At 36.3% G+C, this 12941-nt stretch overlaps 1 protein-coding gene across 3 annotated transcripts in view; it reads right to left on the reverse strand.

Annotated features, from left to right (window-relative positions):
* The window catches only part of POC1B (POC1 centriolar protein B), a 50433-nt gene that overhangs the window by 23896 nt on the left and 13596 nt on the right, over positions 1-12941 (reverse strand). For 2 of the 3 annotated variants that reach the window (XM_068667870.1, XM_068667878.1), the window contains exons 9-10: positions 11565-11717; positions 3442-3528 (exon numbers count right to left, since the gene is read on the reverse strand). In XM_068667870.1, the coding sequence (XP_068523971.1) occupies positions 3442-3528; positions 11565-11717 (240 nt within the window). Of the gene's footprint in view, positions 1-3441; positions 3529-9905; positions 10055-11564; positions 11718-12941 lie in introns of those variants that run through there. The other variant, XR_011091453.1, reaches the window with a different exon arrangement.

The following is a 12941-nucleotide window of genomic DNA, read 5'->3' on the forward strand; positions in this document are numbered from 1 at the left end:
CCTTAACTATCTGGAGTTGTATGCAGTTTGGGACTTCTCAATACAAGACAGACACTGACATCCTGAAACAAGTCTAGATGAGAGCGAGCAAGATGGTGTGGGTGCTGAAACACATGATATGCAAGGAGAGGCTGAAAACAAGGTTTGTTCAGCCTCATGGAAGGTAGGACAGGAGATCTTACTGCCATCTCAAATATCTAACAGGCAGATAATGGAGAAGTCTGAGCCAGACACTTATTAGAGAACTACTGTGATAGAATTAGAGGCAACAAACTGGGACATGGGAAATTCTAACTAGACATTATGAAACACCATTCAAACACCAGAGCAAGCTGCCTAGATGGGTGGCATAATCTCCATCTTTATACATGTTCATAAATGAACTGGATGAGGCCCTTAGGATCCAGCTTGGCCCCGCTTTAAGAGGGAGGGGAGATGAAACTGGAAGCAGTGTCTGGAGTAATCTATACTGCTCCATGAATTTTATTTATAAATCTATACAGAAGGGAGAAAAAATGAATAATCCTTTGCTTTGTTGCAAGTCTTCTTAATGGGCAGTAACAGCATGTTTCCTGTGACCAGTATGAAGGGACAAAGTTCCAACAGAGTGAAGAAGAGATTGTCAAAAGGGAGAGCACAAGAGAAAAAACAGATAAAGTGGTCTTTCTCCTATTTCCTGAACTAGCTTGACATCTATGGGAGTTTGCCCACTTACTGTTAGTTCTTCTGATACTCATTCAACAAAACCTTACAAGGTTTGGTACAGACTTCCACTCTCCCTGAAGATCTTTCAGGGAGTTTTAGGAAATTCATCACAGATCCTACATAAATTTTTATTTGTCCCAGAGAAGCCTGTCTTGAGACAGCAATCCAACAGAGTCTGTATATCTTGTCTTCTGTAAAAAAAAGTTAAGCATATCTGTTGATTAGCTACTGCTGTCCAGCGACTTGCCAAAGAGTCTCGTAAGCTCTCCTTAGGGCCCTGCCATATTACATGCTTGATGCTAATGACACTGAACAAGAATCCTTAAGGATACGTAAGTGCAAAGTGTATTTTTCTCTCTAAACATATCAGAAGAGCAGAAGAATTACTTAAGCTAAATAAAAACACTTGAAAAAGAATAATGTAGGTATACATGGCTCTTTTTTAAAAAAGAATCTGGCAACCTAATCAAACATTTTTTAGCTATCTGAAGAGCAAGACTCTGGAAGAGAGTTCTTCCAGTAAAGATAGGACTGAAAAACCACAAGTAGATTCAAGATGAGTCTTGTAAAGCTTACAGGAAAAATATACAGTTGTATTATCTTTGATAATTGGTAGGAGAAGAGCAACCTGGGGGTTTGAAATGATGTTACAGGTGTAAGATATGAGGGAAAAGGATGAGCTACACTAGAGGCTGACGATATCTGCTAATACACAAATAATATACAAGCACAGTATCATTCAAGTGAGGACAAACAGTATCAAGTGGACAGCTGGCAGTGAAGGTGGGACAATAAGAAACCCAGCATCTGCCCTTTCCCCTTTGATTTTTAGGAATAAAATATGCAGCCTCCTAGAAAGGACCTCTACATATTAGGGCAATTGAGCCAGCTTCAGATGAAAAGGTCCAAATCACAGAGATGTAGAATCCTTTGGAAACAAGATATGATGAGACTGGATGGCTGACCCAATTAAACAGGCCATCATTCCAGAATAGAAGCTGGTAAGGCAGACACTGGACAGGATAACAACACTAGAAATGAGAGAATAAGTAAAGCAGAGAGGCACAGATAAGGTTGCCAAAGTTGGGTAGTGTTGCTTACTGTGTTGGGGAAGGAAGCTAAATGAAGAGAAAATGTGGAAATAGTTTCTGGAGTTGTGTCAATAATGGTGTATTGGACAAAGCAGTTGTCCTTACAGCTGTAGTCTGAGTTGCAAGGACACAGAAATGGCAACAGATGGAAAAAAGATGCAGATTGAGTGTTGAGATGCAGAAAAGTGAGAGCCAATGCTGAATAGGAGATCAAGATAATGGAAAAAAAATGTAGTGATTACTGACACAGTCAAAAGACATCAAAAGACAGCAATATTTTTGTAGTAAAGACGACTGTAAAGCCATCTAGACTGAAATCAAGAGAATGCTGTCAGTAAAAGGTCAACTTATTCCTAGAATTAGTTCTGGGCATAAAATTAAAAAAAATGCTGCCCTATTAAAAGAACTAAAGAAAAAGATCAGATGAATGGAAGATGTATAGATATGTAACAAAGAATTAATGTAACCATTCATTTGGATTCTATGATCAGCATTAAGACTAAGAAGTAATGAACATAACATATTCTAAAGCGATAGTCAATAAATTATATCCACTAGAATGTTCACCATTGAGCCTTCTAAAGAGACATCTTTAAGTCTGCAAATTACTTTTGACAGAAATTATCTTAAATATCCATATTATGAAAGCATAACACAACTGCTGAACTTTAAAATACATGAAACTATCATCTCTCAAATAAAATTACTTTATGCTTATTTGTTTTTGAAGAAAAGATTTCTTTTAGATGTCAACCTTTTTTATGATTTTCATTAAATGATGTCAAAGCATTTTTATAAGCTACCCTCATGACATGCCCTTTTGTAAAGCATTCATGACAAAACAGAACAGCAGAAACCACACCTGCTGCCCATTCATATGTATTAACCCTTCAGCCACACAAATTCTTGTTATGGTAATAAAAATTGTTCAAGATACAAATCATGTCTTCACATGAAGGGATTTCAAGCTAAAAGAGAAATTCCCAGTTTAACCTAATTCTAGAACAGTACATCTTTTAGGACTTCATACTAGGAGAGCATATTTTTCCTCCTACGAAACTACAGTTAAAACATAGCCTTCCTTTCCTCCCACATGCCATACCAATGCCATATAAAAAAGCTAACACTCAAAGGAACTAATCCTATGATTCTTTCCTAAAATGTGTTACTTTTTTTTTTTTTTCTCCTCCCTGGAGAGCTACTAGATGCCTTAAAAGGCAAAAAAAATAAAATATCAGTTCTGGAATTTTATCAGTGAGGCAACTACACTTTGGATTTTCCATTATTTGCAGCTAAGGACAGTTACTGAAAGCGTATGAGGAAAAAGCAACAGATTTTAATTGTAATACCTAGGTATAGTTAATATGGGTATATAATTAGGATTTCTGCTTAAGTACATAAGTAAAATTAATAGTGTAATGTGAAAGCTTCGCTATTACACCATCTTCTGGTTAGCCTTGGGAACTGTGGAAGAAATTTTAAACTGAGAAGTTAGAATACTAAGCTCTGAACAATTGACAACTTTTTAAAAACTATCTTATTCATGCAGACCAAAAAAAAAAAAAAAATTGCCATTAACATGTTTAGTGTAAGCCAAACTAGCTAAGCTTTCTTCCCACTCCTTCTTTCTCAAAAGGCAACTTACCAGAGTACCGAAGGCTAGAGAAGAAGTAATCTCTACAACAGGTGGGTCAGGAGTTTGTGTATCAGTCACATCAAAGGTAGGGTTGACCTGTTGAAAATTAATTACAATCCTCATTATTTCAGCACCAGTACAAGAAATTAAAAGGTTTATTTGCTTCACTGCAACATCACTAAAAGCTAAAAACAGGCTTTAAGAATAAAGGAAGGATGCTACCCTCACAATAATCTAAAATGCAATCATATAACACAGAAAGAGAATACAGACACATGTTTATAAGAGGTGTCATTTATACTTTACAAATATCTGTCACCCAAACCTAACTCAAAGATTCTTACCCTAAATATTAAGAAATTTAGTGTATCATAAGTCAGTAAAAATGAAATAAAAATGCTAGTTTAAAATTGAGTTAGTTTATGTATTCTGTAACTACAAATAAAGAAACTATAGCAAGCTCTAGCTGTGACATGTTTGCAGCACCCATACTGTCTGCTCTAGTTTGTCTTCGGTTCACACCAATTTCCTCCTATTTCACTTCAGGTAAACCATACAGAGGCTCAAGATCTATTTCAGATCTTTGCAACTTCACCAAAACAGACTTCCACCATGCACATTGATAGCATACATACAACATTCATGATCTGACCACCTAGCTTCATGATATCATGATTCAAACAACCTCACAGTTCAATGGTGTGTGGCTAAAAACCTGCATCATATCAATACTCCCACCTGCCCTGGATAACCTTTTTTTTTTTTTAAAATGCCACACAGGCATTTTAGGGAGGCAGAAAAGCCAAATATTTCATTTGCCAGAAATCGTGCTTTGTGCCAAGCACAGCCAGTTATGGAGATTTACAGTCCAAAATGTTTGGCTATTTGAGCTGATTATGTTCAAGGAGGAAGCTTGTCTAGCTTGTAAAGGCTGAAATAAAGGCCACTGACTAATTTCAAAGAAATATTAGACAATATTTAAATCACCAAGGAGTCTGGTATAATAAAGAGAAATTAACACACTCTTTTCGAACTCAGCAGCTTTATCAAAGATGGCATTAATTCTAGCCATTTTACTTTAAAATGGATTTAAACAAACAAACAAACCCTACACCAAAACAGGAGGCTCATTAGATAAAAGGATCACTGTGTTTTGCCTTTTCAAGAAGGGCCCACCATCTCACCTGAAGACAGTCAGAACTCTGGTTAAACCAGAGGTGCTCACTCAGTAACAGCTTCAGTTGAATTTCCTGAAGCAAAAGTACTTGATGCTAGAGTTCTGTCATCTAGGTACACTGATGTATAGACATTTAGGTCAGAGATCCATTAGTTAAGTAAATAGCTAAAATGAGATGTTAAAAGTTTAATTAGTAGCCAATGAAAGCAGGCAGCGGCATCTTCCTACTACTACCTGAAGCCTTTTCATTATGTTTGGTTTGGATTGTCACAACTTTTATATATAAATTCAGGTTACAAGAAGCAAACAATAGAAGCAAAGTTCACAACAGTAAGATCTTCCTCAGCAAAGGGGAAGTAGGGAAAGGGTGATCACAAAATTTACTAGCAACCTAGAAAGCAGAGATGGTTAAATACAGATGTTACCTGGCCAATCAAGTGGAAAATGACCCTCTGCAGCACTAGTAAATCAGAGATGAATGCCACGACTTAATTAATGGGACATCTTAACTTTGCTTTTAATGTAGCTCACTTAGCTGACTAGCACTGCTTAGCTTTTTCTTGGATTCAGTCTTGACAAGCCATTCTTCAATCAAGAGCTTTTTTTTTTTTTTTTTTTTTGGTAGGTATTCTGTCTTTTAATTCAGTTACAATTGGATCAGTTGAGAATGAGCTAACCAGAGGCAGTAAGGACAGCCAGTCCTGCTCCAGGACCATCATAGCTGGTAACTTAAAATTCTTCCTTAATTTCTAGACAATAGCATCAAGTGCTAGTTCATACTTTTTTTTTTTTTTTTTTTTTCCCCCCAATGGACTTGGAAGAAAGAAAGGGAAAAAGAAAAATCAGTCAGGTAACATGGTCTAGTAATTGTTTTCCATTTATCTGAAAGCTATACCATTTTATCTGAACTGCTTTAGTTTCCCCTCTACAAAAACATGACTGTCCAGTTTCACTCCCCCCAAGCTCATTGCTGCACTCTGTCTATTTAGATCAAAAGGACAACAAAAATACTGTCCTTAAGAGCTTAAATTTCCAGTTCAGTGTCCAGCATAACTAGGGTCATTTGTGTCTGATTTTCAGTCAGTGCTACAGTAAATATTCATGATCTGAGTGTCAATCATACTTTTGGTAGCTGAGCCCAACATTTTTTTTCTGACATGTATTATTTGGTCACTGAAGAGAGGGCAATGTACCTGCAGGACTCTGAAGAACAAGCACAGCAGTGCCTACCCCATATCAATATTCTAATGCAGAGGAGCTACTGTATAATTATTATTAACAGCTATTTAAACATCTACTTTGAGCTATTTCCTTGTTCCATACATCAAGGCTATTGCAGAACCAATTAAATGCTTTTCCTGATATGTGTTTGTTATAAAAATACATTGTATGATTAAGTTAAGGAAACACACTCTTTATGTGGAAGTATCACATCCTAGAGCTGGAATGAAAGTCTCTTCTGCATACAGTTTATGCATACTGCTTATGACTTTATCTGAGATAAGGGGACAGATGTGAATTGCAGACACTGACTAGGAGAGCAGGAACTATCAGAAGTTATATTAAGAGAGCTAAATATATATCAGCTTGTTAAGCAACAAGTCAGGAACAGCAAAGTGTACATGTATGAAAAAAGGCACAAAACCTATGAAGGCTGCAGCTAAACCCTTCTTCCTGTAAAACATGTTTAATATCAAATTTAAAATTAACGAGGTAATGGAGCAAAGCTTAACATTAAAAGTTTCAAATGACTGGACACAGTTCTTGAGAAAGTGATGTGATTAGCTGTCCAATAATCACAGCATATTTGGAAACATTTAACTTTAAAAACAAGAGGGGAAATGCAGAACACTAAAGAGCAAGGTAGAGAGAACCGGTTTCTATTAAATATCTTCAGAGCCACAATTCCAAAACTTCACTTATGTATTAGTTTAACAGATAATTACTTTCATTATCTTCTTCCAATATGATGATGCATTTACCACCTTTTGATCCACAGTACAGGAAAACATTTTTGAAGGACAGATTCATATGCAGAACCTTTCATGTAAAAAAAAAAATAAGAGATTTCTGAACACTGAAGCAGAGCAAAACCAAAACACACTTCTTAAAAAAAAAAAAAAAAAAAAAAGAGAGAAAGAGAAAGAGAGAGAGAGAGAGACAGGAATTAGGATCATTGCTTAAGACAGCAAAGACCTAGGGGAGGAGCAAAGGAAGCAGGCTCAACTAAGTACATTAATTTTTAGCCATGTGTTTCAATTAAATGAATATGCTCCTATAGACATTCCTCTGCTGATTTTAATATAATCGCCAATAAAAAAGCCCTTCAAATTTTTAGAATGAATTTCATAAGACATTGATGCTGTATTTAAAAAAAAAAAAAAAAAAGATAATTAATAAAATTAAAAGAGGAAGTTTTAAATATCTCGTGTAAAACACTTCCTAGAAAAGTGATATAGTTAGCTGTAAAAATGTAGCTTTGAATTTGATTCAATGGCGTTTGTTTGTTTTCCCAGACTGGAATCCTCAAGCCAAACAAGCAACTGCCATATATTTTTATTTCTACTGCCACCTAGTGTAAATTTGGATTTCATACATCTAGGAAAATATTTACAACTGAAATTACATTGAAAAATTTAATATGAAACTAAGTTAACAGTAGATTTTCAGGCTGTTCACCCACTTTGAAGAGGTGTCTAGTACACAAACAACATTATCTACAAACACAGGAGATTGATAAATATAACCGTCAGCAAGTGGAATGCATTTCTTTTAGTATGTCGCACTATAACTGCCCTCCTGATTTAAAATAATATTTTCAAATACCCTCAACAGCTCCTTATCTCAAAAATAGACAATGACTGGGATTCATCTCAGTTTAAATTTAGACATACTGCTGTATTTGAGCTAGTCATCTCCATTGACCATAGTAGGCACCTTCAGAGAACAAGTCAGTTAGTTACATTTCCAAATTATCTGAGTAATTGTAATGGTTACAAGCTTTACAAAAATGAAACATTCTAGAACATCAGTTGTATCAATTTCTACTTCCTCGAATAATCAATAATTGCATAGATGCAGTGCAGGTGGAGAACAGCGGTAAAGATTTATAAGCTAAGAACATGAAAAACTGTATGTTAAAATTCAGGCTACTGTCTGTTTAAAGAGAAGATACAAGTAATGAATTTCTTGTAAATGTTAACTGTGCTTCAAAAAGTTGGCAGAAAGCGAGAGAAGAAAGAAAAAAAAGGTACTTATAAATATTATTGCCTCTGTGTATCACTTTGAAGAGTACGTAAGGAAGAGTTCTGACAAAAGGTGAACATACTCTCAAGCTCCACATGTTAGTCACTATTCTGAGTGGCAAAATACTAGGTGATTCCAGTCAGCTGCTACAATTCTCAGTGCTCTTGTGCAAGCTGTTTTGGTCAGAGCAGCGTTTCCCAATTGGTGATTTGTGAAAACAGTCAAAGTTTCTGAAGCCATTTGAAAAAAAAATACTGAGCAAAGCCTGCTCCATTTCATACTAACCATTTTCCCAAAAACAGGTTTTGACATAGCAAGGACCTTGCCACACTGAGGCAAGCAGAGGCAGAAGAAACATCTACCAGAAAGTAGCAAGAAAGTAGCAAGTTTCATGCCTGGAGAGGCATGAAACACTAGCAGTTTAAAAAAAAATATATATATATTCAAAAAGCGTGGACAGAATTACAAAATTACTTGCCTTTTCAGTTCTCTCTCTCTCTGCATCTGTTGAATTTTTAGTATTGTGCTACTTCGGATAAGGCTATCCATCTTCATTCTTGCTATAGAGGTGACTAAACCTAACTGGGTCAGCATAACTCAGGGCAATGCATTTTAACACACCATAACATCTAGATGACTTGTAGTGGCTTGTAGCAAACCTTAAGAGGTCATCTGTTCTTCTAAGTATCTCATATTTGAAGTCTCCTCTGTGTGCCTGTAACACTTAAGATATATTACTAAGACTTTAAAAATACTGTTACTTCAGTTTAGTAAAGATCAATCATCTTCCCCTGTTCCTCATGAAAAACAAGAAAACAAATATAACACAAGCAATTCTGCATTTTGTCTGAGGCACAGATCAGATAATAGGAAAAACTGCTTTGTTACAGTTGCTGCACAGTACTGGAATGGATCTCCATCCCTGCCCAGGGCTCCCTAACTACACAAAACTGAGGCTGACTTATTGTACTGGCAACGAGACAGACGACCTACAGAATCTCCCCCAAGTTGACATGTCTGTGATTCTTTTACTCCCTCCCCTGTACCCTAGAAACATGGTGAGCAACTAGAACAATAAGGGTGGTGGTACAATGAAAAAAAAAGTGTTTGTCCTAGCTGCAAAAATGGACAATTCTGGCACCTGCTTCCCCCAGAGTACAGCAGCTCTAGAAATGCTGCATTTTTCAGTTACAGGAGGCAATATTTAGGAAGACAGAACACTGAAAAATGTCAAACATAGCTACAGCAACTAAGGCATGTTAGTGTTGGTAGTAACCTGATATTAGCTTTGTCCTGATAAATTATGTTTCTGCCCAGGTGGTAAGGTCCATTCTTTTTCACCACAACAAAACAATTTAATTTGTTTTTGTTGGTACAGGCAGGAGGATCAGAAAAAGAAAGAGAGAGAGATGGAGCAACAAAACCCGATAACTTCACTTTAACGCTTTCTAAACTATTGGATTATTATATTAACTTTGAAAATAAGCTGTAAAAGAGATTTTAATCATTATTACTTTTATTAAATTGCTCAATTTACAATAGTAACAGTATAGTACATTACAGTAGCATTAGTTTTGTTGAAACAGTAACTGTTCTGTCTAAAAGAACATAATATACTTCATTTATGTGAAAGTAAGATAATGGTATCTTACAGTGATTTACATCACTGATAATGTGATGTATATAGAACACTGAAAACAGCAACCTTATTCTTAAAAACCTTAAATTGGTCCAGAAGAGAACTGTGACAAGATCAGGAGAGTCTAAACCTTTGCTACAACAAATGACAAAGCCATCGAGCCCTTTCACTACCGAGGAACAGCTAACCCAAAAGCCTGCAAACTGCTACAAATGTTACAGCCAAGCAGACATTAGATTAAACGAAATCTGTCAAAGCTAGCTTATAAATTTCTTCACATTCATCATCATCAGCAATGTGCCCTTGTGGCCAAGAAGGCCAATGGTATCCAGGGCTGTCTTAGGAAGAGCATTGCCAGCAGGTCAAGAGAGATATTGCTCCCCACTCTCCTCAGCCCTTGTGAGGCCTCACCTGTAGTGTATTCTGTCCAGTTCCAGGCTCCAAAGTACAAGAGAGACATGGATCTCCTGGAGAGAGTCCAGCAAAGGGCTGCTAAAATGGTGATGGGACTGGAGTATGTCTCATATGGCAAAGGGCTGAGAGAGCTGAACATGTTCAGCCTGGAGAAGAAAAAGCTCAGTGAGGATCTGATCTATGTGTATAAGTTTCTGAAGGGAGGGTGTCAAAAGGATGAAGACAGACTTCGTTCTCAGTGGTGCCCACTAATAGGATGACAGGCAACAGGCACAAACAGAAATACAGGAAATTCTGCCTGAACATGACAAAAAAACTTCTTTACTGGGAGGGTGACGGAGCACTGGCACAAGTTGCCCAGAGAGATTGTGGAGTCTCCTTCCCCGGAAATACTCAAAAGCTGTTCGGGTGCAATCCTGGGTAACATGCCCTAGAGAGCCCTACTTGAGGAGGGAGATTGGACTAGATCTCCAGAGTAAAACCATGGAAGACAGCTTTAGCAAATACTCATACCTGTGCTAAGCATCTGAGCAGAAGTCTGGAAAAGTTGACTTGAAAAGAACTCCACTAAATCCTGGAACTATAAGCTGATTGTTTAACATACGTTGTGTGTGCAATTTGAGCATATCTTGAAGTAAACATCTGATGCAGGAAGGGTGGTTTAAACCTGATGGTAAATGCTGTGTCTTAGTTTGTTCTAGCATTGACTATCTAAACTGAAGGCTGCTACCAATGGGAATTACACTTAACTTCATTCATTGACCTTACAATGAATATGGCATTGTATGGCAGAGAAGTTTATTTAGCAAGCTGTCATTACATGCAATTGTCCTGCTCTTATTTTGACCATAATCAGAAAGCTTTACATCTAACTTGATAACCAAACGAGATACATGAGAATACTAGTGATTGATTCTAGTGGGGTTCACCTCCTCCACCAAAGTATTTTCAATCTTTGTACTACGCAAATTGCATACATACACTTTCTACAAGTGTGTAGTACTACTGTCTTCATACTCAGGCTCATTCCATAGAGAAAGCCAAATGCATGCATATGCACAGATGCATCTCTCAGCTTCCTCAAGTCTAAGTGTGTTAAAATTATAAGAAGGAAATAAATTCCAAAGCACCATTTTATATGGAGAAAAGAAAAAAGGACAAAAAAAAAAGAACAGATAAAGGTGAATTTCTATAGACCTCAATTAGTAATGACAGAAAACTAAAAGTTCCTGGATTTATACACTAGATACAACTCTTGGACAATAGAGGCACCTGGAGAACATCAAAAGAGAGATAAAAGTGTAGGCAGTCATGAAGCAAAAGCTAGCTGTACTTATGATGTAATGTATATATGATGATGTTTTTGGCAACATCCTAAAGCTCACTGAATATACAGATATTTTTACTGACAGTTTGACATTGTACTTCAACAGAAACCAGATTATCACCTACATGTGTTTTTCGTTTGTTTGTTTGTTTATTTTTTTGTATTTTCTACTAACCTTAACATGAATTCATAAGCTATGTTTGCTTCCAATATACCATACACAATAACAAGAAGTTTTCAGGCATACACAGGCTACATTTAACTAGAAATGATAGACAGTATTTACAAAAGGTTCTGCTTTCCTATATTAGAGTACTTATTTCACTCACCTCAACTGACTGAAGCTTTTCATCATGGAGATGAGGTGACCTTGGGTAAATATCAAGAAGATGAGGAGGGTCATCAGTATGTATTCTTCTAATGTGGTGTTTAAGAACTTCTTTATAATCAAATGAATCAAAGTTGGTTTTCCATAGTAATACCTGTAAAAAGCCACCACATCATTAACTACTTAAAGCTATACCAAACTGCTGAGAAACACAAGTCATCTCACACATGCTACTGGCTCTACAGCATGGAGTAAGAGCAGGAGAAAGGCAATGGCACTACTGCACTGAATACACATACCACCTGGTGGGCTCTGGATTCAGAGAACCTTGCTGTAAAACAGGCATTCCCAGAGTATGCCAGCATTTTGGAGGTTGTGTTAGGCTTAATAGTAAGACTCCGCTAGCATTGTATCTTAACAGATTAATCTGCTCTCATGTAATTTTATATGCTTTTCACTTCCTCTCAGGTTCAGTATAATATACTAATCCTCACAAAGCTCAAAGACAGAGCTCATGAAAATAAGGTCATCAATTCAGAATTTCCTAAGAACCAAGTTTTCTTTTGGAACAGAAAAAAATCTCACATGAAACCTTCAATATGGAAAATAAAAGATTGCACTAATGGCTCAAGGAATATACTTTTTTTCTTTCCCCTTTTCTTTCCCCTTTGACTTGCAAAATTAATATCTAAAATTAATTGCTGGCATTTCACTTTTCCAACAGTTGCAAGTCTTGGCACTGCTTCTTACTAGCTCTTTATGATACAAAGCATCTTTAAATTATTTCCTCTGAGTGCTTTAAACTCACTTCAAGAAAGACTGCTACCTGAAGCATCAACTGAAAACCAGGAACAGGTGCTTTTCTTTCTAATTACACTGAAATTGTTAGTTGAGATTCATTTACTATTTACCAAGACCATCTCTGTTACTACCTGAAACATTTTAAATTCAAGAGAAATCATTTTACTGGAATATAAACATAGTTTATAGTCACTTCAGAAGATCCTCATTTCTAAAGTATGGCTTCCTGTGTTTACATTCAGCTCTTAAGTTTTTATAAATAGGAAAAAACAAAAATGACAACAAATATTAAAGAAAATTTCAAACTGTGAAACACTAGTTGCTAGGCAACACGAATTCTTTCCTTTTGGAGAATGTAAAGACCTCATGAAGATGATTCCAGGCTTGATAGCATTACTGTAATTATGAGATAGATTACAGCAGATGAAGATTAATTGTATGGTCTTCTGTTTAATTAAAGAGAACATTTTTGCTTTAAAGATTCAAACAACTCTTCTTTGTACAAAATCCAATACTTTGTTTTATTGCCAATACAAATCAGCAAAAGTAATAAAAGATTCTTTTTCTTCTCCAATTC

This window comes from Anas acuta, chromosome 1, assembly GCF_963932015.1.
Source record: "Anas acuta chromosome 1, bAnaAcu1.1, whole genome shotgun sequence".
In the NCBI taxonomy this organism is placed as follows: domain Eukaryota; kingdom Metazoa; phylum Chordata; class Aves; order Anseriformes; family Anatidae; genus Anas; species Anas acuta.